Below are 26,911 nucleotides of genomic sequence, written 5' to 3'. Positions count from 1 at the left end.
TAATAAAAATTAATGGGAAAATATCCTCGGGTGAGGATTAACAACACACACACACACACACACACACACACACACAAATACCAACTAAAAAAACCCCACACAGGATACCATTAAGAAAGTAAGAAGACAATCCACAAAATGGGAGGAAATCTTGTTAGTTATATATGAAAAGAGGACTTGTATCTAGAATATATAAAGAACTCTTGTAAGACCCTCCACCAGCAAAAGATTACAACTCACTTACTGTGATACTCGAGTTATTACGGTGGTCTGGAACCTTGAGCCCCCTATCTCTGAGGTATGCCTGTATATTATATTACTGGGAAAGGCAGAAGTACAGGAATAGAGAATGGATCAGCTATTAGTGGTGGGGAAGGTGCTGACTACAAGGCACCACAAGGGAACTTTTTGAGGTGATGAAACTTTCCTGTATCTTGATTGTGGTGATGGTTACCTAACTCTATGTCTTTGTAAAAATTCATGGAACTGTAAAAATAAAAACAACACACACACACAGCTCTGGCCAGCATGCTCAGCGGTTAGAGCGCCGGCCCATGCACCAAAGGGTCTCGGGTTTGATTTCCGGTTAAGGGCACATACTTGGGTTGCAGGTTTGATCCCCGGCCCTGGTTGGGGTGAGTGTGGGAGCCAACCAATCAATGTGTCTCACACTGATGTTTCTCTCTCTCTCTCCACTCCCCCCTCAACTTCACACCCTTCATTCTCTCTAAAAATCAATGGGGAAAAATATCCTCAAATGAGGATTAACAATAACAACAAAATACACATGGTTCATAGAACTGTGTAACAAAAATAAATAAATTTTGCTGTATATAAGCTTTAAAAAACATATGAGGAAACAAACATGAATTTTAGCCCTAGCCAGTTTGGCTCAGTGGATAGAGCATAGGTCTTCGGACTTAAGGGTCCCGGGTTCAGTTCCCGTCAAGGGCACATGCCCAGGTTGCAGGCTCGGTCCCCAGTGGGGGGTGTGCAGGAGGCAGCCAATTAATGATCTTCTCTCATCATTGATGTTTCTATCTCTCTCTCCCTCTCCCTTCCTCTCTGAAATGAATAAAAAAAAGAAAAATGAATTTTACTGTATGGGAGTCTAAATAATGGAAATTAAATAAGACAAAACAAACATCTCAAGAAGCAACCAGACAAATCCATAATATGAGATACTCTACAATATAACTGGACCGGACTAATAATAATAATAATAATAATACCAAAAAGTGGTAAACTGTTCTAGATCAAGAGTTGGAAAACTGTGTGTGAAAAATCAGACAGTAAATTTTTTGAATTTATAGGACATATGGTCTGTTTAAACTCTTTAAGTCTGCTGTTGTAAAGTTGTAAAAACTCTATAAAAGCTGTCACAGATAATACACGAGTAGGTATGAAATGAAACATTGTTTACAAAAACAGGTGGCAAGCTATAGTTTGCCAGCCCCTTGATTAAGAGACACAGAACCAAATGCAAGAGATGAATTTGGATGCAGTATATTAAAGCCTCGTGTCTGTATCATGCTCCTCTCCCCCAAAATAAAAGCAAAATATTAGCAACTGAATCTAGCTGAGCGGTATATAGGTATTCACTACTATACTAGTCTTTCATTTTTCTGTATGCTTGACATTTTCCATGGTAAATACCATTTTAAAAATTGATTTTAGAGAGAGGAAGGGAGAGGGAGAGACAGAAACAGAGAGAGAGACAGAAACATCAATCGGTTGCCTCTGCATCACAACCAGAGATTGAACCCACAACCTTTGGATGTACGGTACGACACTGCAAGCAACTGAACCACACTGGCCAGGACAAAAAGCATCATTTTAAATCCATGCATAATATTGCATTGTCCTGCATTTCTTTTTTAAAAAAATTATTGACTGGTTTTTAGGGAGAGGGGGAGGGGGAGAGGGAGAGGGAGAGAGAGAGAGAGAGAAAGAGAGAGAGATTTCTTCTTCCACTTATTTATGCATTCATTGGTTGATTCTTGTATGTGCCCTGACTGGGGATTGGACCCGCAAACTTGGTGTATCAGGACGATGCTCTAACCAACTGAGCTACTTGGCCAGAGCTATCAATAACTCTTTAATTGCTTCTCCAATTTCTCTTTTTTAAAATATAATAAGTATGTTTTGTACATAAAAGTTTGCTCAAATTATTTCTTTATGGTATAATCTTATTAGTAAGGGGAAGAATTACTGTGTCAAACAGGGAACATTTTAATGATTCTTGATACATATTTCCAAAGTGTTCACTAAAAAGGTTGCAACTTTTCCCACCACCCTTGCTAACAATAAATGAGTCTTAAAAAAAAATCTACAAAGGATTTTATTGATTTTACTTATGCTCTGATAGAAAATGTAGAAGACACAGTACCAGTCATCAGTAATTTTCCCTGGGTAATGGAATTACAAGTGGTTTTCACGTTCACCTTAGAATTTATTCTGTACTGATTTTTCCATAACATGTATATTATTCTGTATTTTAAAAAAACAGTTAAGTTCACAAAAGGACAAATTCATAAATGTATGAATCCATTTATATGAGATACCTAGAATAGCCAAGTTTATAGAGGTAGAAGACAGAAGTTGCCATGGGCTTGGAGAAGACAGAAAGGGAAGTTAGTGGAAGGTGGTGGTGGTTGTACAGCAATGTGAATGTACTCAATGGTTAAGATGTTATATTTTATGTTGTGTATACTTAACCACAATAAAAATTTTAAACAGTAAAAGTTATATTTACATATATAATTTATGAATGTTCGTCATAAACATATATAATAGTGAAAAGCTACAAACAACTTAAATACCCACTGATAAGGTGATGGATGAATAAATAACCATGTGTCAGACAAGGACATGGATCTGTATTTTGACATAAATAGGCATGACATGCTGAAAAAAGAGGGTGATTGCATGGAAAATCTGATCTCATTTTGACTTTAGAAAGGAGAACACGTATGGGTAAATATACTCAGAAATCTGTGAGTCTAAACCCCGAAATGTTAGCTGTGGCTACTTCTCAATGGTGGGACCGTGGGTGATCCTTTTCTTCCCTTCTACATTTTCTGGCAACAGGCATCTGTGACTTTCCTAATCAGAAAAGCAATAAAGCTCTCTAAAAAGAGAATAACTAAGGTCACATAAAGCACAGCGCAAGCACACCAGGACAGATGAGGGAAACGGAGACTTGTGCACAGCCTTCCCTACTCAAGTGCGCAGCCCTGCTCCGAGCTGGCAGTGGGCAATCTGTGAGGGTGCCTGAGCAGCCAGACACCCCATCCCATGTCAGGCCTCGAAGAGCCACCAAACCCCTCTTACTTAAAGAGCAATAGCGCGGGAACACCTGAGCACATGAGGACCCGGACATGGGAAAGTGGTTTCCGCAGAGCAGGTGGGAGGGGAAGGAAGCACTTTGGAGAGAAAACCAGCCAGCAGCTAGTTAGGCCGTTAGCAGTTAGGTGGTGGCTTTCTCTTCTGCGGAGCAGGGCCGCGGCCACTTTCGCGACAGAGCCATGCCACTCACTCTAAATGCCCAAATTAGTCAGCTGGCTGCATACGCACGGCCAGGCGCGGGTCTGCTCGGCGGCCTGGTCCCCCTGGCAGCGTCTCCTGCAAACGGAGCCCTGCATGAGCCAGAGCAGGTAACACTTGCTTTCCACGTACTGTCCTCTCTTTACCAAGACATGCGTGCACGGCTGGGAGCCCAGCCTGCAGTGTCATTAGCCCTGAACTCCCCGTACAACTGACCAAAGCACCCCAAAGGCTACTGCTGGCCCTAAACCCGGTGGGGTCTGCTACTGCCTAAACACGGTGCCCAGACACGAGAAAGAAACGACTGGAGAAGGGACTCTGACTCACTTTATTGCTAGAAGAAAACCAAAGAAGCATGCTACGACCAGATTACATGGTGAGACTTGGGTGAGGTCTTGGTTGGCTACTTACTAAAACCTTGAGCAAGTGATAGAAAAGTCTTTCTGAGCCTCAGTTTCTTCATTTAAATAATGGGAAAATAATCATACCTCAAGGGGATATTGTGGCAATTAAATGTGGTAAAGCATAGAACATCTTCAATACGTGGTACTGTTGCCATTAGCTATACATATAAACCTTGGATTAGGCACTTAACTTTCCTGAACTTTAACTTTTTCTCACCTATAAAAAGAATTGTTGTGAAGAGAGAACATGTACATAATACATGCTCAATAAATTGCAGCCATTATTATTACTGCTACAGGCTAGGCACAGCAAAGCAATTTAGGAGCTTTTCCCTAAGACAATGAAAGAAAACAAGAGTGCACTGATGATCTCAGAACTGCCTGGAAGGGGCTCCTGGCCTAGTCACTGTTTGGACTTCTCCAATCAGACTGGTCACCAAGGTGAAAACCTCCAAGTGCCCAAGAGAGAGGATGCTGGGAACACAACTGTCCTTGCTGCTGAGAGTAGACACTGGTGAGCCATCAGTGGAGGGCACTGGGGTAATATCTACCAAGTAATAAATCACTCTTCTGACTCAGCTACTATCTATCAATTTACCCTGCAGGTGCGCCTGCACACACAAGGCCATATACTGCAGCATACATGGTAACAAAAGCCTGGCCACAACTCGAGGCTGCAGGGGACTGGTTCAGTGACCGCTACTGCTCCTGTGCTGGAATACTATACAGAGCTGGGGAAACGAGAGAGGAATCTATGTACTGATCGGGAAACACCCCAGAAGACACTGAAGTGAAAAAGGTACACAATAGTGCAGTGGTTCTCAACCTTCTGGCCCTTTAAATACAGTTCCTCATGTTGTGACCCAACCATACAATTATTTTTGTTGCTACTTCATCACTGTCATGTTGCTACTGTTATGAATCGTCATGTCAATATCTGATATGCAGGATGGTCTTAGGCGACCCACAGGTTGAGAACCGCTGCACTAGTGCATACAGATTTTACACTACCTTGAATTCTGAACCATTTAACTACTGAACAAACAATCTGCACATCTCTTTCTCACACGCTGTGGCTACACCAACGGAGAGGCAGAGGCCTGCGAAGTTGGCAGAACGTGGCCCAGGGGGCTCCCCTCAGGGCTTTTGGTCTCAGTAAAGCACCTCCCCAACTTAAGGCAAATACGCAGATGTTTATCAATCCAGGCCAAACTAATAAATGCCGAGACCAACCTGACAAAGTCTTCAGGAAGCAGGTCAGGATTAACACCCAGGGAGTCAAGCACATCGTTTCGAATCTGGAGCAACAGCTCAGAATCTTCCCCAAAGGTATCACAACTAGGGTCTCTTCCCTTATCCGTGCGGAACTTCAGGAGCACTGGGGAAGGAAAAAGAAGGAGGTTAAAAAGCAAGTCTTTTCATAATAAATGCTTGTCGACGTGGAGAATTAAGTGGGGTTTTTTTTCATTCTCTAGGAATTATACATTAATTAAAATGTGGGCCAAGTGAAAGGGAATACACTTTTCATTTATTCAACAAATACAGTCAGAAAGGCAATCAAATAATTACAAAGATAACTACCATGACTGCGATGAGTGCCAGGACGGTATAGCAGAGGGTCTGCACTACCCACACGGTGGTGCCGGGTAAGGCTTCCCCGAGGAAGCACGACTGAGTGAATGTGTTTGGGGAGAAGCGGGGAACTTCCAGCAGAGGGAAAAGGCCCGACTCTGGCCCAGAAGAGAGGTCAGGGGCGGGAGGCATGCATTCTAGGCATCAGTTCAAAGGGCTGCTTCAGCCAGAAAGGCCAGCCAAACGCTCAGACTCATCAGACAGGCAAGTCATTGCAAACAAAACCTCCCTTAGTACAACAATTCATCAACCTCCAGAAACGAGTGTTTAATTTTGCTTTTGAACCAGAGAGAGGTTGAGAGGATGGTGGCAAATCAGAGCTACTGTGAAACAAGACTCTAACAAGCCTTGAACTTTTAGCCCAACCAAAAACACACAGGCAGGAGCACGATAAGGTCCATCAAATGCCAACCCCTTCTCCTCCACTGCACCGTCCACAATGTTCACCGCGAGCTGGGCAGGCGGTGTTCTTGTTCCCCACGTGCTCCCCAAGGCAGGCGCACAGCGGTCTCTGGGGCACTCCTCCTCCTCCTTGTCACACAGACTGTGTATCAGCGGAGACGGAGACAAGTGGATCCCTGGCTGCTATGAGATAGCACCTTGTATCTGGAGAGGACTTTACAGTTTACAAAGTGCTTCCATTTAAGTTTCATCATTATTTGCGAACTGAAAAAGTCAACTGATTCGGCAAATTATACTCTCCATCGGTACAACGGGCGCCTCCCTAAAAATAAAGGTGGACTGAAAACTCAGGCAATTGCTGTGAGGCTCTTTAAAAATGCATTTGGAACTCACCCCAGAGTAAGAAATGAGTCCTTCTTTCTACTTGTTTTCTTAAGACTCACAGAGTTCTGGTGATGAGCAGCCTGGGTTGAGAACCCGCTCCAAGAAAGAGTACACATTCACTCACTCAGCCAGCAAGGCCAAGCACTCACCGTGTGCCCGGCAGACCCAGGCATCGCAGGTGCAAGGGAAGGCGAGTGAGTCTTGGTGTCTGCACATGTGAAGGCGATGGGCAGAGAACAGAGAATTCAGGAGTCACAACAGATGGTCCAAGTCTGAGACGTTCATAAAGGGATTGATTACAAAGTATTCCAAGAAGATCCGAAACCACAGAGGCCCAGGTAGAAGACAAGGCCTGCTCCTGTGCTATGCCATTCTCGGTGCTACAGCCAGAGAAAGGCCCGGGTCTGCTTCTCTGGCAACTTCCTAATGCCCAGGTCGGGCTCTGCACATCGCAGGTTTAAAAACAGGGGCGTGTGTATGTGTGCTTAGGACACCTGTTTTGGACATGGTTTGCCATCTGGAAACATGACTCTCCTCTTTGTAAGAACACAGCTCCTAGAACCCTCGATTGTACCGAATCACTTGGCAGTCAACTCAAGGCCAATGACCATTTGGATGCTACTAAACTGATCTGCCTTCACCTGAGCTTAGCTTCTACCTCTGCAGATGTGTTGCTGGAATTCCATTTGGAGTAAATAAATGCAATCACAGAAGCTTTTGGGGGAGGGTGGAGGAGACAGCAGAAGAGGCAGTTAATCCCCGTTTAGACCCAACCTCCTGTCCAACAGTGTCCTGTGAAGACAAAGGAATCTGGAAACCTGCTAGTCTAGTCCAGCCAAAGCAGAGGATACTCCGAGCAAACTGCCCTGAACGTCAGCGCTGCTCCATCTATCGCTTCTGAGAGGACAGAACCACAAACCCAGAATGAGTGTCAGCGCTGCCTGAGCAGATGACGGACGCAATGCCAAGTACAGCCGCTCATACTGCACAATTCAAGGCTCAGTGGCAACCACGTGGACAGGGAGGCTGCTTAATTTCAGGCCGTCAGGGTGGTGGACAGCAGTGGGGGCCCCACATGGTGCCGCCCATGTGATGCTCTCATTTCTTTGTCACTGGGACAGAAGCATCAACTGTCATACGGAAGGAAGAAGAGAGGGTCATTTTTTCAGCTCTCACCACAAAGCTTTTCATCTTTTGGCTAAATATAAGCCCTTGGAGAAAGCTCAAACCATCCTAATAGTAAAACCAACAGTGCCTAGTATGTGCCAAGCATTTTACATAATTAACACTCAGCCACAATAACCTGGTGAGGTAGGAAGGTCCTGTTACTCTCCTTACTTTATAGATGGGCAAACTGAAGTTCAGAGAGGTTAAGTGGCTTGTTCAGTGTAACTGTCAATAAGTATTAGTGCAGAAATGCCAACTCTGGCATTTAGACTCTGTGCTTCTTAACCCTAATCGAATCCAGGAGAAATGGCAGGACCATCAGGAATGCAGCCCCAAGGATTCCAAGCGGTCTGGCTCTTTGCCCCTCACCTCAGAGGACTCCCATTCAACCACATTTTTATGCATTTTCCAGATAGGCCCTGCCCTCTCTCAACTGGCCCATTAATTTTAAGTTACTAATTCAGTGGGTGAGAAGCGAAGGCGGACGCCATACGAAACCTTGCCCATCCATCTTCAGAGAGTAAGACCAGTTTCATCTCAGAAAGAAGTAAGATGGCACTAACAGGAGGAGTGAAGGCAGCCAGCAGTTGGCCCCGCTGTTTCTCTGGTGCAGGCCGCCTGGATGAGGGCCGGCAGGCTGGCACCAGCCAGATACCTCGCTGACCACATCTGAAGTCCTCTCAGGGCCTCTGGGAAGGAGGCCAGTCAGAAGGCCACTTATTTGTAGCAAAGCAAACAGAAGCTGTATTTTTCACTCTTTTTCGAATGTCAGCACTCCAGTTAACGGGGGTGGGAAGAAGCCCATGTTCTGGGCTCAGAACTGACCCTAGCCCCTGACGAGTTCTTGCTTATTAAATTCTCCTCTTTGTTCTGCTCTCCACCCTCCCAAATAGCCAGACACACACACATCAGTGTTGACTCTGCATTTCTGAAGAGCACCTCCCCACCAGCTTCCAGATTATAAAACTGTCCCCATTAAGATCAAACTCAGGAATGGAGAGCTGCTCTGCCAAAAGATGACTCATTGAATCGCATCAAAACAGTGCACAAAATGAGAGTCCCAAACCTGATTAACTTCATCTGAACCTTTTAATTAACTCAGGTTGCTGAAGTCCAGGAAAATGACATTTATTGCTACAGATGACAGGCTGGTGTCTCTGCTGAAGTTCAGGTCTTGCCCATGTAACAAAAAAGACAAGCACCTTTTCATGTACTAAAAGGAAAACTGTGTACATGTGATTAACTACTAATTCTGCAAAAAGAAATGAACTCAAATTCATATTTATTCTGAACCAGAATACCAGATTGCTATGACTACAGGAATTTGGAAAGGAGTATTATTAATCACTGTATTTCTTTAGACAAATATCTTATTGCATTTAAACAGTGTGATTATATTTAGCATAATCACTAAGGTCATCGGAAAAAATAGTATTTTTATAGGAAATAAAGTCAATGTTGCAAATAAGCCCCAACTCTATTTCTGTCCCCCAAAACAGCTCAATTAAAGGGGAAAGCTACATCTATATAAAAACCTCATTTGCCTGACTGACAGCTAAGGCTTTGTGTGTCAGGTACCCCTGCCTCAGTCTCTGGCGCGCTCCAACCTATCGATAACCCTTCTCCCGTGCACTCTGGAAACGTCCTGGAAACCAGCTCTATTTCTGTGTGACATAAACTTCCAAGAAGATAGTTATCCTCTTAGACAACTGCCTATCTTCTAAGGCAAAACACTAGGTCTGACATGTAGTTAACTGTTCATTCAATAAGTACGTACTAAGCATGGCTTTGTGCCAGGCCCTGAGCTGGGCAGGTGAGAGCACAATACACACTCTGCCCCCACAGAGCATTTGGTGAGGGTGGCAAATCCAAACTACTTATCCTATCTAATAAAAGAGAAACATGGTAATTGGCGTACGACCGCTACCCTTCCCATTGGCTAATCAGGGCGATATGCAAATTAAGTGCCAGCCAAGATGGCGGCCGGCAGCCAGGCAGCTTGAAACTAACATGAGGCTTGCTTGCTTCAGTGACGGAGGACTCCAACGTTCTCCGCCTGCTGCTGCAGGCCTCTGAGCTGCAACTCTAAGCAACTATGTAACAAATATAGAAGCTAAACAAAACCTACCTGGCTTCAGCCAGCAGGATCTCAACATTGTAAGCAAAGGCCAGAAACCTACTTTAAGCAACGGAGGCCGAAGAGCTGGAGCCAAGCCTCAAAGCTAAAGCTGGCCCAGAATAAAAAAGAAAAAAAGGAGTGGTTGGGAGCTTCAGTCACCCCCAGCATGAAAACAGCCCTCAGCCCCTCACCCAGACTGGCCAGGCACTGCAGTGGGGACCCCCACCCTGAAGGGTGTGTGACCAGCTGCAAACTGCCATCATCCCCTCACCCAGGCTGGCCAGGCACCCCAGTGGGGACCCCCACCCTGATCTAGGACACCCTTCAGGGCAAACCAGCCGGCACCCACCCGTGCACCAGGCCTCTACCCTATATAGTAAAAGGGTAATATGGCTCCCGGCACCGGGATCAGCCTGACAGGGGGCAGCGCCCAAACCCCCTGATCGCCCTGCGGCTCTGTGTGTGACAGGGTGCAGCGCCCCAACCCCCTGCTCGGCCCTGCTCTGTGTGTGACAGGGTGCGGCGCCCCAACCACCCCACCCCCCCCACGGGCCCTGCTCTGTGTGTGATGGGGTAGAGCCATAACCTCCCCATTGGCCCTGCCCTGAGTGTGAGAGTGGCGGCGCTCCAACCCCCGATCGGCCCTGCTCTGTGGGTGATAGAGGGCAGCGCCCCAACCCCCTGATGGGCCCTGCTCTGTGCGTGACAGGGTACAGAGCCCCAACCCCCCTGATGCGCCCTGCTCTGTGAGTGACAGGGGGTGGCGCCGCAACCTCCCCATCGACCCTGCCTTGAGTGTGACAGGGGATGGTGCCCCAACCCCCCAATCGGCCCTACCCTGAGCGTGACTGAGGTGGCATCACAACCTCCCGATTGCCCTGCTCTGTGCATGACAGGGGGTGGCGCCCCAACTCCCCAATCAGCCCTGCTCTGAGCCCAACCAGGGGCTGCACCTAGGGATTGGGCCTGCCCTCTGCCACCCGGGAGCAGGCCTAAGCCAGCAGGTCGTTATCTCCCGAGGGGTCCCAGACTGCGAGAGGGCACAGGCCAGGCTGAGGGACCCCCCACCCCCCGAGTGCAAATTTTTGTGCACCGGGCCTCTAGTAAGTTTATAAAAGGCGGGAACCTGAAAAGGAGCTCTGAGTTATGAGGGTAGAATGGGCAGTGTATGTAGCAGCCAGGCTCCCGGCCACAGGGCAGGACCACCTGCTTTTCTCACGTGCCCCCTGGCCCCCGCCCCAACCAGCCCAAACACCGCTGCCTTCTCTCTGCGAGGTCCTTCCTAGGAATGGGCAGGCAGCAGAGTACAGTAGTGAGGAGCTCGGCTCTGGAGCCAGACTGACTGCCTTGGCTGGATCCCCTACTTTTCCACTTACTGTCACCTTGGGCAAGTGACAATGTCCCTGGACTTCTTCTATAAAATAAGAATCATAAGAGCACTTATCTTGCAGGGTTTAAGGATTTCGTGAACTAATCCACGTAGAGCACCTAGGACAGCGCCACGCACAGTGTAAGAATTTAGTAAGTGCCAACACTCCAGGATTGTGGCTACTCTTCCCCAGTCGCCATCAACCCAGCTTGCCTGCCCCTTGGAGCTGACATGCTTGTTTATGCGCAACTTCCTCGGTTAACTGAGTTCCCACCACTAATGCAGCTGTGAGCTCTGGAGACTACAGGTACTCTTAATCTCCGTTTATCTTACAATCATCTGTGTAAATTCACTTGTACAAGGACTGGCCTGCTTCTCCCCCCTAGATGTTTGCTCTGTGGGGCAGAGACCGTTTCTATTTTGTTCACTACTATTTAATTAATGCCTAACATGAGCGTGCCTCCTGGTAGGCACCAAGAAAGTAGGCTTCATGGGAAGCCTAAATGTTTGGGGAAGGGAGACAGTCACACGTAAGGGGCGAGGGCTCTCAACCAGGCCTGCTCTTTTATTAATCGAATTGAATAGTTTCAGGATACCCAAGATGGATTTCTTTTTTTTTTTTTTTTTTTTTTTTTAAATATATTTTATTGATTTTTTACAGAGAGGAAGGGAGAGAGATAGAGAGTTAGAAACATCGCTGAGAGAGAAACATCGATCAGCTGCCTCCTGCACACCTCCCACTGGGGATGTGCCCGCAACCAAGGTACATGCCCTTGACCGGAATCGAACCTGGGACCCTTCAGTCCGCAGGCCGACGCTCTATCCACTGAGCCAAACCGGTTTCGGCCCAAGATGGATTTCTTATCAAGTATTTACAAACATGCTAGACATGGAATACCCACCGAGAAACAAAAAAGATACACAGCACACCACATCTGCCCTCAGGAGGGAAACAAGACGGGAGTCCAGCTTTCAAGGCCATGCCTTTGGTCTAAAGGTGCAGAATAGCCAGCCCCCGGGCATGAGCTCAGGGAGGGACAGGGCTGAACTGGGAAGGCGGGAGCACCTCAGGAAGCCGCTTTTCCAGCATCCGGTCATCTGTTCACCCCGGCGCCACAAACTCCCCCCTTCATGTACCTCACCCTTAGTTTTTCTCTTTAAGCCAGAAACTTAAAAGTATGTGTGTGGCCCTGGCCAGGTGGCTCAGTTGGTTGGAGCATTATCCCTTACACTGAAAGGTTGCAGATTCGATCCCCAAGAGGGGCTCGTATGGGAAGGCAACGGATCTGTTTCTCCCCCCACGCCCCTTCGCTTCCACTCTCTCCAAATTCAATGAGCATGTCCATGGGCAAGGATTTTTTTTAAAAAATGCCAGTGTATTCATTCATTCATTCATCTTTTTCATCCACAAACATGTCTTGAGCACCTGCTCTCCACCCCCACATTCAGCACAGAGCTGTGCTGGGGACCCAGAAGTGACCCAGGTGGCACCAGGCCCTGCCCTTGAATGCAGAGCTCAGAATCCACGGAGAGCACACTCTTAGCCCCTGCATCATGGCTCACAGCACTGGGGTCTCTCGCTCCAGAGCATCACTTCCAGAGTGGCTCCCCCGAAGACTTACTCTGAAATGCCCCCTGGGGCTCCAAGTCCTGGCCACCCTTCAATGCAACCCAACCTATGACCTCATCATATATCAGCTCAAAACAGAGAGCGAAAGCTGTCGCTTGTTATTTACATTTCAATCTCTTCTGAAAAGAATTTGAGGCAGCCAGACGAAGTTGTTGATGGAGGAAAGGAGAGTACTTTTTCTCAGAAATGACCTGAGAACAGATGCCATTTTTTGCCTACCAAATTAAAGACCAAGATTACTCAACCTAATCAAGAAGGCCGGGGTTCGGCTCTGTCACCCAGAGCTGGTGGAAGTGTGAGTGCTCTGCATATATGTCTTGAGAATGACATGAGAATGTGGTATTGAGGATCTTTATAAAGGTCATTGCGGCTCTGGCTGATCTAGCTCATTGGATAGAATGTTGGCCTGTGGACTCAAGGGTCAGGGGTTCGATTCCAGTCAAGGGCATATTGCCTGGGTTTCGGGATCGATCCCTAGTGGGAGACATGCAAGAGGCAGCCGATCAATGATTCTCTTTCATCACTGATGTTTCTATCCCTCTCTCCCTCTCCCTTCTGCTCTGAAATTAATAAATACTTTTTTAAAAAGGTCCCAGGTTCGATTCCGGTCAAAGGCATGTACCTGGGTTGCGGGCATATCCCCAGTAGGAGATGTGCAAGAGGCAGCTGATCGATGTTTCTCTCTCATCGATGTTTCTAACTCTCTATCTCTCTCCCTTCCTCTCTGTAAAAAATCAATAAAATATATTTAAAAAAAAAAAAAAAAAAAAAAAAGGTCATTGCCGCCCTAACTGGTTTGGCTCAGTGGATAGAGCATCGGCCTGCGGACTGAAAGGTCCCAGGTTCGATTCCAGTCAAGGGCATGTACCTTGGTTGCAGGCACATCCCCAGTAGGAGGTGTGCAGGAGGCAGCTGATCGATGTTTCTCTCATCGATGTTTCTAACCCTCTATCCCTCTCCCTTCCTCTCTGTAAAAAATCAATAAAATATACATATATTTTTAAAAAAGGTCATTGCCATGTTATTTATACTACAGAAAATATGGAAATAATCTCACATCCAATAATAGGGTGGCTTCATATGATACACTGACAGAATGAATATTATTCAGCTACTAAGATTATGTCTAAGCAGTTTTTAGTCAAGATTTTTGCAACATTTAGTTTCTTAAAAAGGCATTTGATATCCTACATTCAGAATACTCCTCTATGTATAACTGTTACCATCCCTATTTTAAAGGTGGGAAACTGAGGCTTTGGAGAGGCTCAGGATCACAATGGACTCAAAAGTCATTGCACTGCCAACCTCTATGTTATACTGTCTCCCTAGGAACAGAGACAAGACAGAAAACATGCTTATTGTTAAAAATCACTTCAAATAGGTTTGGCTCTCCACCCTACAGCCCACAAGTTTGGAATAACACAAACTACCCATTAAGACTCTGCAGCCAAATGTTCTATTTCTCCTCTAAAAAGTGTCAAGTGGTTCCTGAGCTTAACTCTCACCTTTCAAGTAGAACATTCTGCCTAGTAAGAAAATATTGCAATTTACAAAAGAAGGGGACAAAAAATTCTAAATCGCAGAGGTGAATTATGTAGAGAAGGACAGTGCTCCATGCCCAGTGCAGGGCCCCTCACGGATCAGCTTGGCCAACTGCACCCCCTACTCAATAACGAGTCTGACAGAGCCCTCTCCATTCAGACCCACCCTGCCCAGTCACAAGCAGCAGGGAGAGAGGGTCTTTTCTCCAGCCCAGCACTTGAGTGGCACATGACCTTGACTCTGGGCATCTGCTGCTCTCTGCCAACCACTCTCACCGAGGGAAGATGGCACAGGACATTCCCGTGACTGTTGTCTGACACTCAGAGAAAAGATGTGAGGCTTTAAACAAGAATCGCAGCTGGGCTTGGGGCCCGAGAGCTGCTCAAACAGGCTAAAGCCGGGGGTGGGGGAGATGTGGGCCTGCAAAGAAAAACAAGGCAGGTTGCTGACAATGTTGCCCATTATTGCAATCTGGTCTCCTTGGGCCTTAGTTTCCCATCTGCAAAAGGGGATTAAGAAAATGTCACAAGGTTCTTGTGAAGTTCAGATTTGAAAAAACGGACATACTGCTATTATTAGTGATGCTAATAATTAAAAGCTGACTGAGCGCTCTGAAATATGCAGTGTTCGGTGATGCTTCAACACTTTCTGGGTGTAGAGAACTTGGATAAATGACTTAACCTCTCCAAGACTCAATTTCTTCCTGTGAAAATGGGATGATCACAATAAGATCTGCTCTCGCGAGGGCGCTGTGAAGATTTAATGTGATCATGATGCACAGAGTGCTAATCAACAATTATCAATACACAATGTGGCAGATCTTCATTCAGTCCCTGTGCCCTATGAGTCGGTGCTCTCACCACTCTACCTGCTGATGGCCGAACAGCACTGTGGGTCACCTCTGCCCTCCCCTCTCTGCATGACAGTGCCTCCTTCCTTTCTGAATGACTGTGGTCTGCCTTCTCTCTACCACTGATAGATAAAGCAGTGGCACCAAACAAAAAAAACCCAAAACCACTGTTTTTTCTTTCTCCCTCCCTACAAATTATTTTTAAACTCTGTGGTCATGACAGCAGCAAATCAACAAGTGCTCAGCTGCTGCCCCATTATCGGAACCCATTTCCCTGTGGCTGTCTCCTCCTCAGCAGCTCTTGTCATTGCTGGGGCCAAACACCCCCTGGGGAACACTAGGTCCAAACGGGGATGGCTGCCTTCGGGCTGGTTTACAAAGGTGACAAGTTCTAAAATAAGAAGCTCCTTCTGAAGAGAACTGATCATCAAATCAAGCTGAGGCCTGGAGACAAAGTCAATTAAAAAAAAAAATCATAGCTGAAACTGGTTTGGCTCAGTGGATAGAGCGTCGGCCTGCGGACTGAAAGGTCCCAGGTTCGATTCCGGTCAAGGGCATGTACCTGGGTTGCGGGCACATCCCCAATAGGAGATGTGCAGGAGGCAGCTGATCGATGTTTCTCTCTCATCGATGTTTCTAACTCTCCATCCCTCTCCCTTCCTCTCTGTAAAAAATCAATAAAATATATTTTTTAAAAAAATCATAAAAACAGAGAAGTTGGGAGTGTACTGGGGGCAGGCAGAATTGAGGAAGGAGGAATTAAAGAAGTTCCCTAAAGTCTACCTACAACAATTAAAAAATTATAAAGTGTCCGCCGACAGGAAATCTTGCAAAAGAATCTATGCAGTGGTGAGGTATAAAATGCTAGAAAGTTCTGGAAGAATATGCAAGAAATGGCAGTTTCCTCTGAGGTATCTGAATATTTTACTAAGTTGCCTTACCTTTACTTACAACTTAGAAAAGGAAAAAATAGAACTATTTCTAAGGCTCTCCTGTACATGACCATTGGGAAGAGAGGACTGTCAAAAATCTCCGTTTCGCCAAAACCGGTTTGGCTCAGTGGATAGAGCATCGGCCTGCGGACTGAAGGGTCCCAGGTTCGATTCCGGTCAGGGGCGTGTGCCTGGGTTGCGGGCATATCCCCAGTGGGAGATGTGCAGGAGGCAGCTGATCGATGTTTCTCTCTCATCGATGTTTCTAGCTCTCTATCCCTCTCCCTTCCTCTCTGTGAAAAAATCATTAAAATATATTAAAAAAAAAATCTCCGTTTCTATGAGAAAACAGAAGCCATGAAGTGGGGGGAACTTGCTCAAGGCCAGGAAGTATATGGCAGAGGTGGGACCTAAACTTCTTTCTTCCAAATCCAAATCTGGAGACCTCAAGGCTTTGGTGACTGAGAAGGTTCTACTGGCAGGACAAAGCAGACGTGAACTCCAAACTCATTTGGCTAGATTTATGAACCAAGAACAACCGGTCATCTTAGAAAAGATACAAATTCCCCCCAAGGAGAGCCCCTAGGCTGACCTCGCGAACTCTAGCAGAGACAGGAGCTACTGGAGAGTGACGGGCCCTTGCTGCCGGGAGACAAGGAGCTAAAGGAGAGTGGAAGTGTTCCCCAGCCCTGTGGAGGTTTAGGCAAAGTCCTGCAGCCAAACCCTGGGGTTTAGAGACACTTCCTGTCTTTCACGTGTGGCACAGTGGGAAAAGGTCATGGTCAACTATGCAAATGAGCACCACCTAGATGGCTTTACACAGGCCTCAAATCCTATCCTATACAATAAAAGCCTAGTATGCTAAGTGTCCAACCGTTCATTTGACCAGTCGCTATGAAGCGCACTGACCACCAGGGGTCAGACGCTCTGACTGGTAGTTAGCTTGCTGCTGGGGTCGGGCAGATTGGGACTGGGCGAGACAGGCTGGACACACCCTGGAGCCCTCCCATGGTCCCTTCCCGGCCCCAGTTGTGCACTGGGCCTCCAGTCCTATATAATAAAGAGGTAATTAATAAAGAGGTAATATGCAAATTAACCCTCATGCCCTTACAAGATGGCTGCCTACGACCAGGCTGGCAGAAGGGGGGGGAGACGGATGGGCAGTAAGGGGTGACCAGGCTTGGGGGGTGGGGGGAGCAGTTAGAAGTGAACAGGCCGGCAGGGAGGGGGCAGTTGGGGGTGACCTGGCCAGCAGTGGGGGTCACTTAGGGGCGATCAGGCTGGCACACAGAGGCAGTGAGGGGCGATCAGGCAGGCACACAGAGGCAGTGAGGGGCGATCAGGCAGGCAGGCAGCTGAGCGATTAGGAGCCAGCGGTCCAGGATTTTGAGAGAGCAGTCGGACATCCCCCAAGGGGTCCCGGATTGAAGAGGGTGCAGGCTGGGCTGAGGGGACCTTCCTCCCCAGCCTCCCCTCATGCATAAATTTCATGCACCGGGCCTCTAGTAAATTAATAAAGCCTTAAGTTAAGAATTGGCAAGATTCATCCTGGCCAGAGCTGCTTCATGGTTAGTGTCTGCCCAGGCACCAAACATGTACCTGGGTCATGGGTTCACTCCCCTTCCCCAGTTGGGGCATGTGCAGAAGACAACCAGTCAATGTGTCTCTCTCACCCACTCCTTCTCTCCCTCCCACTCTCTCTGAAAAGCCATGGAAAAAATTGATTAAAAAAAAAATTTGGCAAGATTCTCCAAACAGGACAGGTGATCACAGCAATCAATCAATGTACATCTACCAAGCCCTGTTCTGGACAGTCAAGAGATAAGGAGCTATGGTCCCTGCCCTCAAGTCAGTCCTGTTGTCCAGAGGGTGGGATGGGATTTCAGAGGAAGAAAACCCAACTCAAACAAGTGAGTCAGGTTTTGGAGGTAACACCAGAGCTGAGCAGTAAAGATAAGAGGGAAGGACCAAAGCAGTATTCCCGGGGGAAGGAATATGAACATGTATAGAAATGAGATTGACAGCATGAGGTGACAGATGTTTGGGGGATAACAAATAGTCTGACATGAGTGTAGGGTTCAAGGAGGGCAGAAGGGATGGAATGAGAAAGAAAAGTCAGCTGGCCCTAAGTCTGGGATGTTAATCCAGGAAGTCTAAATTGTATTCTGAAGGCAAAATAAAATCATGGAAGGGTTTTAGTTTTTCAGTAGACTAGTTTGGTAACTGAAAATGGAAAATGGGAGGCAGAGGGCAGCTGGGAGGCAATCAGTCCTCTGGAAGAACTCCGGGCACATGAAGAGGAAGGACAGAGGGGTCTAGGTTGAACTTCATAGAGTGCTACAGATGGTGCTTGCCTAGGACTCTAAATGAACTTGATTAATGGTCTGCAGAAGAGAAGATGGGCAATGGTTGGAAGAAAACTCAGTAACAGCTCAATTTGGAGCATTGGTCCAACAGACTCATCCCAGCTCCAGATGCACATAGGCGGCCCATTAGAACATTTCCTGGTTTATCCTTAATCCTTATCCTTAATCCAATCCACAACCAACCTCAGGGTCAGCAGGAGAAAGTGCCTCACCAAAGGCCACCACGGGAGGTCCTCTGCCCCTCTAGGACCTGCCTCCAAGCCACTGCTTGTATTCCTAGTAAGGTCTTACCCAGCTCTAGACAAAAATTGAAGGCCTGTTTGCAGCTGGAAACTTGTTTATATGCAAATATACCCCCTACAGTGGGCCTAACACTACTGTATGCCAGAGGAAATACTTTTTGCAGAGCAAGGGCCCAAGGTGGAGGCCATCCCACCTTGCTTAGCAGTGGGGTTGTACTCACTACACCTCTTGCCTGGTTCATCAAAGCTTTGTATTTCCACTCGTGGGGTGTGGGATTTCTCCCACGGCAGAGCTCTCTCGGCACCCTGGCGAATCTGGGGAAACCTATATGGCTCCTTTCCAGAAGAACTGTACACAAAGAACACCAGGTTAAGACCCCCCACCCTCTGTAGAGATGATGAGGATACACTGCTAAATGGGTCCCCTTCCCATGGACCCGGTCCAGATCGGAAAGCCCTTTGCAGGCATTATTCAACCGGTCATCAAATATCAAGGTTGTCCCAGGTGCTAAGAACCGGCTTTATTTGGTTATTTTAAATTTTATGTTGAATAATTGTAGAATCATAGAAAAATTATACAGAATCCCCAAATAACTGCATTTAGATTTCCCAAATGTAAATATGCTACCACATTTGTCATTATTTCTTTCTTTTTTTTTTTTAATTTTTTTATTGCTTAAAGTATTACAAAGGGTATTACATATGTGTCCATTTTATCCCCCCGCCCTAGACAGTCCCCCAGCCTCCCCTATCCCCCAGTGTCTTATGTCCATTGGTTATGCTTATACGCATGCATACAAGTCCTTTAGTTGATCTCTTACCCCCCTACCTCCTGCCCCCCAACCCTCCCCGGCCTTCCCACTGCAGTTTGACAATCTGTTTGAGGCAGCTCTGCCTCTGAATCTATTATTGTTCAAAAGTTTATAATGGTCTCTATTATCCATGAATGAGTGAGATCATGTGGTATTTTTCCTTCATTGACTGGCTTATTTCACTTAGCATAATGCTCTCCAGTTCCATCCATGACGTTGCAAATGGTAAGAGTTCCTTCCTTTTTAGAGCAGCATAGTATTCCATCGTGTAGATGTACCACAGTTTTCTAATCCATTCATCTACTGATGGGCACTTAGGCTGTTTCCAAATCTTAGCTATGGTGAATTGTGCTGCTATGAACATAGGGGTGCATATATCTTTTCTGATTGGTGTTTCTGGTTTCTTGGGATATATTCCTAGAAGTGGGATCACAGGGTCAAATGGGAGTTCCATTTTCAGTTTTTTAAGGAAACTCCATACTGTCTTCCATAGTGGCTGCACTCATTATTTCTTTATATTTTTATCTATACATACACATTTTTCCTGAATAATTTGAAATTCACCCCTACATACAAGAACATTCTCTTACATAACCATTATCAAAATTACAAAATCAACACTGATATGAGTATTCTCATCTAATCTACGGACCTTTATCAAATTTGACCAATTGTCCCATTAACGCCCTTGAGAACATAAAGAAAAATCTTCCCAGCTCTCAGATCCACTCCAGGATTCTACATGCCATTTCATTATCATGTCTCTTCATTGGCCTTTTACCTGAAATTGGGTTCCTCAGTCCTTTAGGATACTTTGAAGAGTACAGGCCATATTTTTGTTTACAGAATATTCTTCAATTCGAGTTTGTCTGATGTCTCTTCATAATAAATTCCGACTACCAGCCCTGGACAAGAATTCCTGCGTGGTGCTGTGTCCTTACACACTTGGACAGGAAACCCTGTGTGTGTCTTTCTCAGTGCATACTATCAGCAGGCATGAGATCCATTTGTCCTATTCTTGGAACGCTAACTTTGATCTCTTGGTTGAGGAACAATCTGCCAGTGTTCTCTAAAGCAGCAGTCGCCAACCTTTTGGACCTCATGGACCACCGGTTGGCGACCGCTGCTCCAAAGGTTTCCTTAAACCAGTGGTCGCCAACCTTTCAGACCTCACGGACCACCAGTTGGTGACCACTGCTCTAAAGTGTCTCTCAGTATTAAAAAGCATCTTGGGCCTGGCCGGTGTAGCTCAGTGGTTGAGCATCAACCTATGAACCAAGAGGTCACAGTTCGATTCCCTGTCAGGGCACATGCCCAGGTTGAGAGTTTGATCCCTAGTAGTGGGTGTGCAGGAGGCAGTTATCGATGATTCTCTCATTGATGTTTTTCTCTCTCCCTCCCTCTTACTCTCTGAAATCAATAAAAAAAATATATGCCCTAGCTGGTTTGGCTCAGTGGATAGAGTGTCGGCCTGCAGACTGAAAGATCCCAGGTTTGATTCCAGTCAAGGGCACATGCCTGGGTTGTGGGCTCGATCCCCAGTGTGGGGCATGCAGGACGCAGCCGATCAATGACTCGCTCTCATCATTGATGTTTCTTATCTCTCCCTCTCGCTTCCTCTCTGAAATCAATAAAAAGTATATTTAAAAAAGAAATATAAAAATAAATTTAAAAATATGTATTTTTAGCCTTAGCTGGTTTGACTCAGTGGATAGAGCATCTGCCTGTGGACCAAAGTGTCCTGGGTTTGATTCCGGTCAAGGGCATGTAGATTGGTTGCAGGCTCCTCCTCGGCCCAGGCCCTGGTCAGGGCTCATGCAGGAGGCAACCAATCGATGTCTCTCTCTCACGCCGATGTTTCTCTTTTCCATCCACCTCCCTCCCTTCCACTATGTCTGAAAATCAATGGAAACAATATCCTTGGTGAGGATTAAAAATAATAAATAAACAAAGCATCGTGGGAGGAGACAACTGTCCTGTTTACAGCACACTTTCCCATTAGTTTTAGCATCCATCAATGACTCTTGACAAATAATTTTTAGCACTATGGTGAAAATACAGATATTTTATCTGTACCATTCCTGCTTCATTTACTATTCTACTGTAAAACAAAAGAACTTTCTCCTTTCCCCCATTTATTTACTTGTCAGTGTAGACTCATGGGTTCTTATTTTATTCTATGGGTTATAATCTATTACTACCATTATTTATTTGATCCTTTAATTGGCCCAAAAAGCTGGCTCCTGGGTCCTGTTGACATGACCCACCATTCTTTGAGCACTTCCCTATTTTCTGGCATAGCAGATATTCCAAGCTCACCTATAATTTTCTTACCCCAGCCCCAGAATCAACCATTTCTCCAAGGATCCCTGTTTTCTTGGATACTAACAATTATAATCTGGGTATGAAGTGGGTTCATTGCTATTGGAGTGTCTTTGCTTCTAAGCCCTCTCAACAAGTGCTAGAAAATATATATGTATAAATGTGAAAACATACACACACACAACTATTTCTATAGCTACAAATAAAAAACCATGGCTTCACCTGATGACTCTAATTCCAATCCAATCCCACAGGGTTCCTTCTAGCCTTTCCCACTTTCCGTATTTAGAGAAACTCCTTTTTCTGGCAATAAACAAACAAACATTATCCACAATACACAGGGTGGGGCAAAGTAGGTTTACAGTTGCTCGTATGGAAAATAATAATTAATCACTAAAACAAGAATAAACTGCATTTCGCATACTCACAACTGTAAACCTACTTTTGCCCCCACCCTGTACTTACCTATTTATTTGCTCAATTCTAGAATACATAGTTTCAGAATTACTAACCCATATCACTGTGAAAAACAAACCTACTAACCAGAATTCAATATTTGTTTATAGTTTTTTTCTCTTTAGTACATGGGTTAGTTCCTTTTTTTCCTGTAGTAATGCCGCCATTTGACACACAGGACTTAATCAGCCCTGGCCGGGAAGCTCAGTTAGAGCATCGTCCCAATACACCAATGTTGTGGATTTGATCCCCAGTCAGGGCATATAGAAGAATTAACCAATAAATGCATACGTAAGTAGAACAACAAATCGATATTTCTATCAAATTAATTAAAACCCTTTTTTAAAAATTGTTTAAGGTATTACATATGTCTCCGTTTTCCCCCAAGTGAACACCCCCCCGGCCACTCCCACCCCCGAGGGCAAGCCCCCACCACCCTAGTGTCTGAGTCCACAAAAATTTTTAAAATAGTACATCAAGGCTTTGACACCAGACGTGAGTTCCGTTCTCCTGTGGCAATGGTCTCCCGCTAACTGGCTGACCCTTCAGAAACCTGGGGCTTTACAGAAATGAGGCAATGCCAGCCACGCCTAGTTATTCTGATTCAGTCAATCTGAGCGAGAACCAGGGAATCTGTATTTTACAAATGTTCCCAGAGAAGCACTGGCTGTAATATAAAAGGCCTAAAAGCAGGGCCTGATGATCTCTGGCCAGTTCCCACCCAGTCCAGTCTCACGGGGACACGGTGCTTGCAGTGCTGCCTGCCTTGCCTACACGTCGGCTCCTCTGCCGGCAACGGTCTCGCCTCTTCACCGCCTCGCTTAACACCCAGCTCAGAAGTCTCCTCCTCTATGAAGACTTTCCAACTTCCCCAACATGGCCACACCCTCCGTTCCCTGAGCTCCCAGAGTTTGCTTTTGATTATGAAATAATCCGCACACTGAAAAACAGACCAGCACAACACGACAGCTTTTTCCACTGCCCTGTTACAGCGCTCCTTGAGAGAAGCAGAATGATCTGTGTTTGTCTTTTCCACTGGCAACAAGAATTCCTCTCCCTCCTCTGATGATTCCCAGGCACGGGATCTGGCACACAACACAAGGTGCTCAAAAATGTTTGGTCTAAGATTGTTTGCAGCTTTAACCCTGTGGCTCAAAGATGGCCTAGGTTCTTTTCCATGAGTCTTCAGAACAGAGACGAAGAAGGACTCTGTGCTAAGTAATTCTCATTTTGAGATGAAGTCCATTTCTTCCTGCTCTGGACTAAACCTGCCTGTTATTGTTCATGCTGGTAACTGAATGCTGTTTCCATACCAGACCTGATATTTTTAGCACTCCTGTTATGATAAACTCACACTAACCTCAAAAAGAACAAATCAAAGTCAACTTTTTGCCACAGGAAACCAGCTCATGCTTAATGTTTTGCAACATGCCATGGGAGAATAATAAAAAGATGAGACCTTTTGCTCACAGATGGCGAGGCCAACGCTCAAGATAGTGGAAAAATGCAGCAGGAAGCGCTCAGTCTGGCCACTATCTTAGTAAGTAAACTGGAAAAACACTCAGCACCCAAACAAGGCACACACACACCCATGGACGCAGGGCAGCTGCTTCCCCAGACACTGAATCGTGGACGGGGCAGTAAGAGCCGTCCACATGTGAGGCGGGCTGGGGCCAGGACGGCACTGGAATCCAAAGCCTGCTGGGTGCCCGGGGCAGCAGACAGGTGAGAGGATCCTGCGGGGTCACCAGTGGGCCGGCTGCTCTCCCTCCAGAGTGGAGTAAATGACCAGATAAGCAATACCAGCCACTCATGCCAAAAACCCTTACCAAGCACCTATGTCCGCCAATGGTGAAACCAAGTCAGGTTCCCTGTATGGTATTCTCAGGTGCGCATCACAGCCAAACACCTGTCCTCACTGGGAATTCCTGAGGCAGGTGGGCCAGTCACATTCCTAGAAAGGTCTGGGGAACAAATTCCCAGGACTGGGAAAAACTAAAAACGATTTATGTGACTTTCAGGATGAGACTGGTCACAAAACCTGTCTGTACACTTAAAATGGGTAAACTTTCTGTTTATTTATCATACCTCAATAAAGTTGTTAAAAGCATAAAAATAAAAAATACAGAAAAACAAGACACACTTTCACTGACTATTTAGAATGAGAAGAGATTTCAGAGAGAGGCTGGCTAACATAGTCCTCCCATGTCTATAGGCGAGGAAATAAAATCCTAAAGAGGCAAACTGACTTATCTATGCCCAAGGTCACAAAGACAGATGATGGCAAGTGTATTTGGCAGAAGGCAAGTTCACCTGTGGAAGCTGCTATGTCCTGCATAAGTCCAACAAGGTCAAATTACAGGAGAATCTTAGTTCTATGAATGGCTGAGTAGAAAACTGAAATAAGTATTTCTCTGAACATGAGAATAAGGTGCCCGACCAGCGTGGCTCAGTGTTTGAGTGTAAACCTATGAATCAGAAGGTCATGGTTCGATTCCTGGTCAGGACACATGCCTGGGTTGCAGGGTTGATCCCCAGTGTGGGATGTGCAGGAGGCAGCCGATCAATGATTCTCTCATCATTAATGTTTTTATCTCTCTCCCTCTCCTTCCTGCTCTGAAATCAGTAAAAATTAAAAAATTAAAAAGAGAGGACGGGAAGGGACGGGCTGTGCCTGCGAGAGGATCAACATGCCTTTGGCGAGATTTACTACACCCATCCTTGGAAGAGGGAAAGAAAAAACATAAAAAGAAACGGCTAGTTCAAAGTCCAAATTCTTCTTTTATGGATGTAAAATGTGCAGGTTGCTACAAGATCACCACGGTGTTCAGCCACGCTCAGACGGTGGTTGTGCCCGCCGACAGGAGGAAAGGCTAGGCTCACGGAAGGATGTTCATTTAGAAGAAAGCAACACTGATGACCCACACAGCTTCCTGAATTTGGGTTGTATCACAAAAAGCCTTATCAGGTTAGTAATTCTAGTTAATCTACCAGGATAATGCGATTACATTTAATTTTGTAAGTATACAACAGTGATCTCCTATTTTGGTATCAATTTTTCAATAAAGTTTTGATTATGGAAAAAAAAATCTTTTAAAGAGCTCTTTTCCGGTTTTTGCAGCGCGAGGAACCATGAGCAGCAAAGTCTCCCGTGACACCCTTTACGAGACAGTGCGGGAGGTCCTGCACGGGAACCAGCACAAGCGCCGGAAGTTTCTGGAGCCAGTGGAGCTGCAGATCAGCCTGAAGAACTATGACCCTCAGAAGGACAAACGCTTCTCGGGCACCGTCAGGCTTAAGTCCCCGCCCTGCCCCAACTTCTCCGTGTGTGCGCTGGGGGACCAGCAGCACTGTGATGAGGCCAAGGCCGTGGACATCCCGCACATGGACATCGAGGAAACTCTTGTTGAAGAAACTCAACAAGAATAAGAAACTGGTCAAGAAGCTGGCCAAGAAGTACAATGCCTTTTTGGCTTCAGAGTCTCTGATCAAGCAGATCTCACAAATCCTGGGCCCAGGCCTGAATAAGGCTGGCAAGTTCCCTTCCTTGTTGACCCACAATGAGAACATGGTGGCCAAAGTCGATGAAGTGAAAACCACAATCAAGTTCCAGATGAAGAAGGTGCTGTGTCTGGCAGGGGCTGCTGGCCATGTGAAGATGACAGATGATGAGCTTGTGTACAACATCCACTTAGCTGTCAATTTCCTGGTGTCATTGCTCAAAAAGAACTGGCAGAACGTTCAGGCTTTGTACATGAAGAGCACCAGGGGCAAGCCCCAGCGCCTGCACTCAGGCCCAGCTTAATAAACCATACTGCCACCGTTAAACAAGAATGAGTTGATGTGCTCACAGAGTCACCTTAATGCTTACAAGCTGAGGGCTCTAAGCTGCTGGCAGGAACCAGGGGATGAGAACATAAGAGCATGTCGCTTTACTTCCGGAACCTTACTTAGTCCACACCAAGCAGTCTGGCAGGCAAAACTGCCCCTGGTTGGGAATCACCACATCATGGTAAACTCAAATACCAGTTGACCAGCATGACTAATTTATAAGAAGCAGCTATACCCAAAACCTTTGCAAAAGGACAACTACTATTTACTGAGGCTTTCTATGCGCCTGGCACTGAGCAATTAGCTTCTCCCAAAGGGCTGGCCCGCTGCTCTCTCTGAACTCCAGGCAGGAGGGTGCTGCTGTGACTCCAGTTAGCACTTCCTTGCTGAACTGCCCCAGTCCTTAAAGGGGCTATTTTCTGAGTCCTACACTCACATGCAAAGACTCATTCCTACTTAACCCATTTCATTATTTCTATACAAATGGATATTAAGTGCTTCAAAATAGTTCATCCCCCAACTTTCCTTGTCCCCAATTGGGTCAACACCATTAATTACTATGGGAAGAGCTTTACTCATAAATAATGTAAAGATAAACTTCAGCCCTGTCTGATCTCCTTACTAGTTTATTAAGGAGGCTTTATACAGCTTTATGTATTTCCCTTTGGAGAGCTAGCACGCACTTCGTCTGTGCTGACTTGGAGGGGGAGTTCCTGGAGTCTGCACAGACCAAGGGAAGGAAGGAGGAGGGATGCAGCTCCACTCTCTTCCCTGGGGAAAGAAGACCAAATACTGTCTAAATGCAACCAAAAATGCTTGGTAGATTTTACAAAGAAAAGCTACATCTCCACCTCAGAGTCTCCCTGCAAAAGGGTGATGGTTCTGCAGAGATACTGACTCTTGCA

The 26,911-nt window shown here is 46.1% G+C and overlaps 1 protein-coding gene and 2 pseudogenes across 4 annotated transcripts in view; 2 read left to right on the top strand and 1 right to left on the bottom strand.

The window, feature by feature from the left end:
• Positions 1 to 26,911, bottom strand: part of SAE1 (SUMO1 activating enzyme subunit 1) — a 78,516-nt gene that overhangs the window by 9,395 nt on the left and 42,210 nt on the right. For both annotated transcript variants that reach the window (XM_081108192.1, XM_081108193.1), the window contains exon 7: positions 5,184 to 5,328. In XM_081108192.1, coding sequence (XP_080964318.1) covers positions 5,184 to 5,328 — 145 coding nt within the window. The remainder of the gene's footprint in view (positions 1 to 5,183; positions 5,329 to 26,911) is intronic.
• LOC308531259 (small ribosomal subunit protein eS27-like) lies at positions 24,866 to 25,092 on the top strand (annotated as a pseudogene). The gene has a single exon. The product of its transcript is annotated as a small ribosomal subunit protein eS27-like (transcript).
• Positions 25,308 to 25,980, top strand: LOC308531360 (large ribosomal subunit protein uL1-like; annotated as a pseudogene). Its single transcript has one exon. The product of its transcript is annotated as a large ribosomal subunit protein uL1-like (transcript).

This window comes from Myotis nattereri, assembly GCF_964212035.1.
Source record: "Myotis nattereri genome assembly, chromosome: 15".
Taxonomy (NCBI): domain Eukaryota; kingdom Metazoa; phylum Chordata; class Mammalia; order Chiroptera; family Vespertilionidae; genus Myotis; species Myotis nattereri.
Note: the sequence above shows the minus strand (reverse complement) of the source record. Positions and strands in the feature narration are given on the sequence as shown.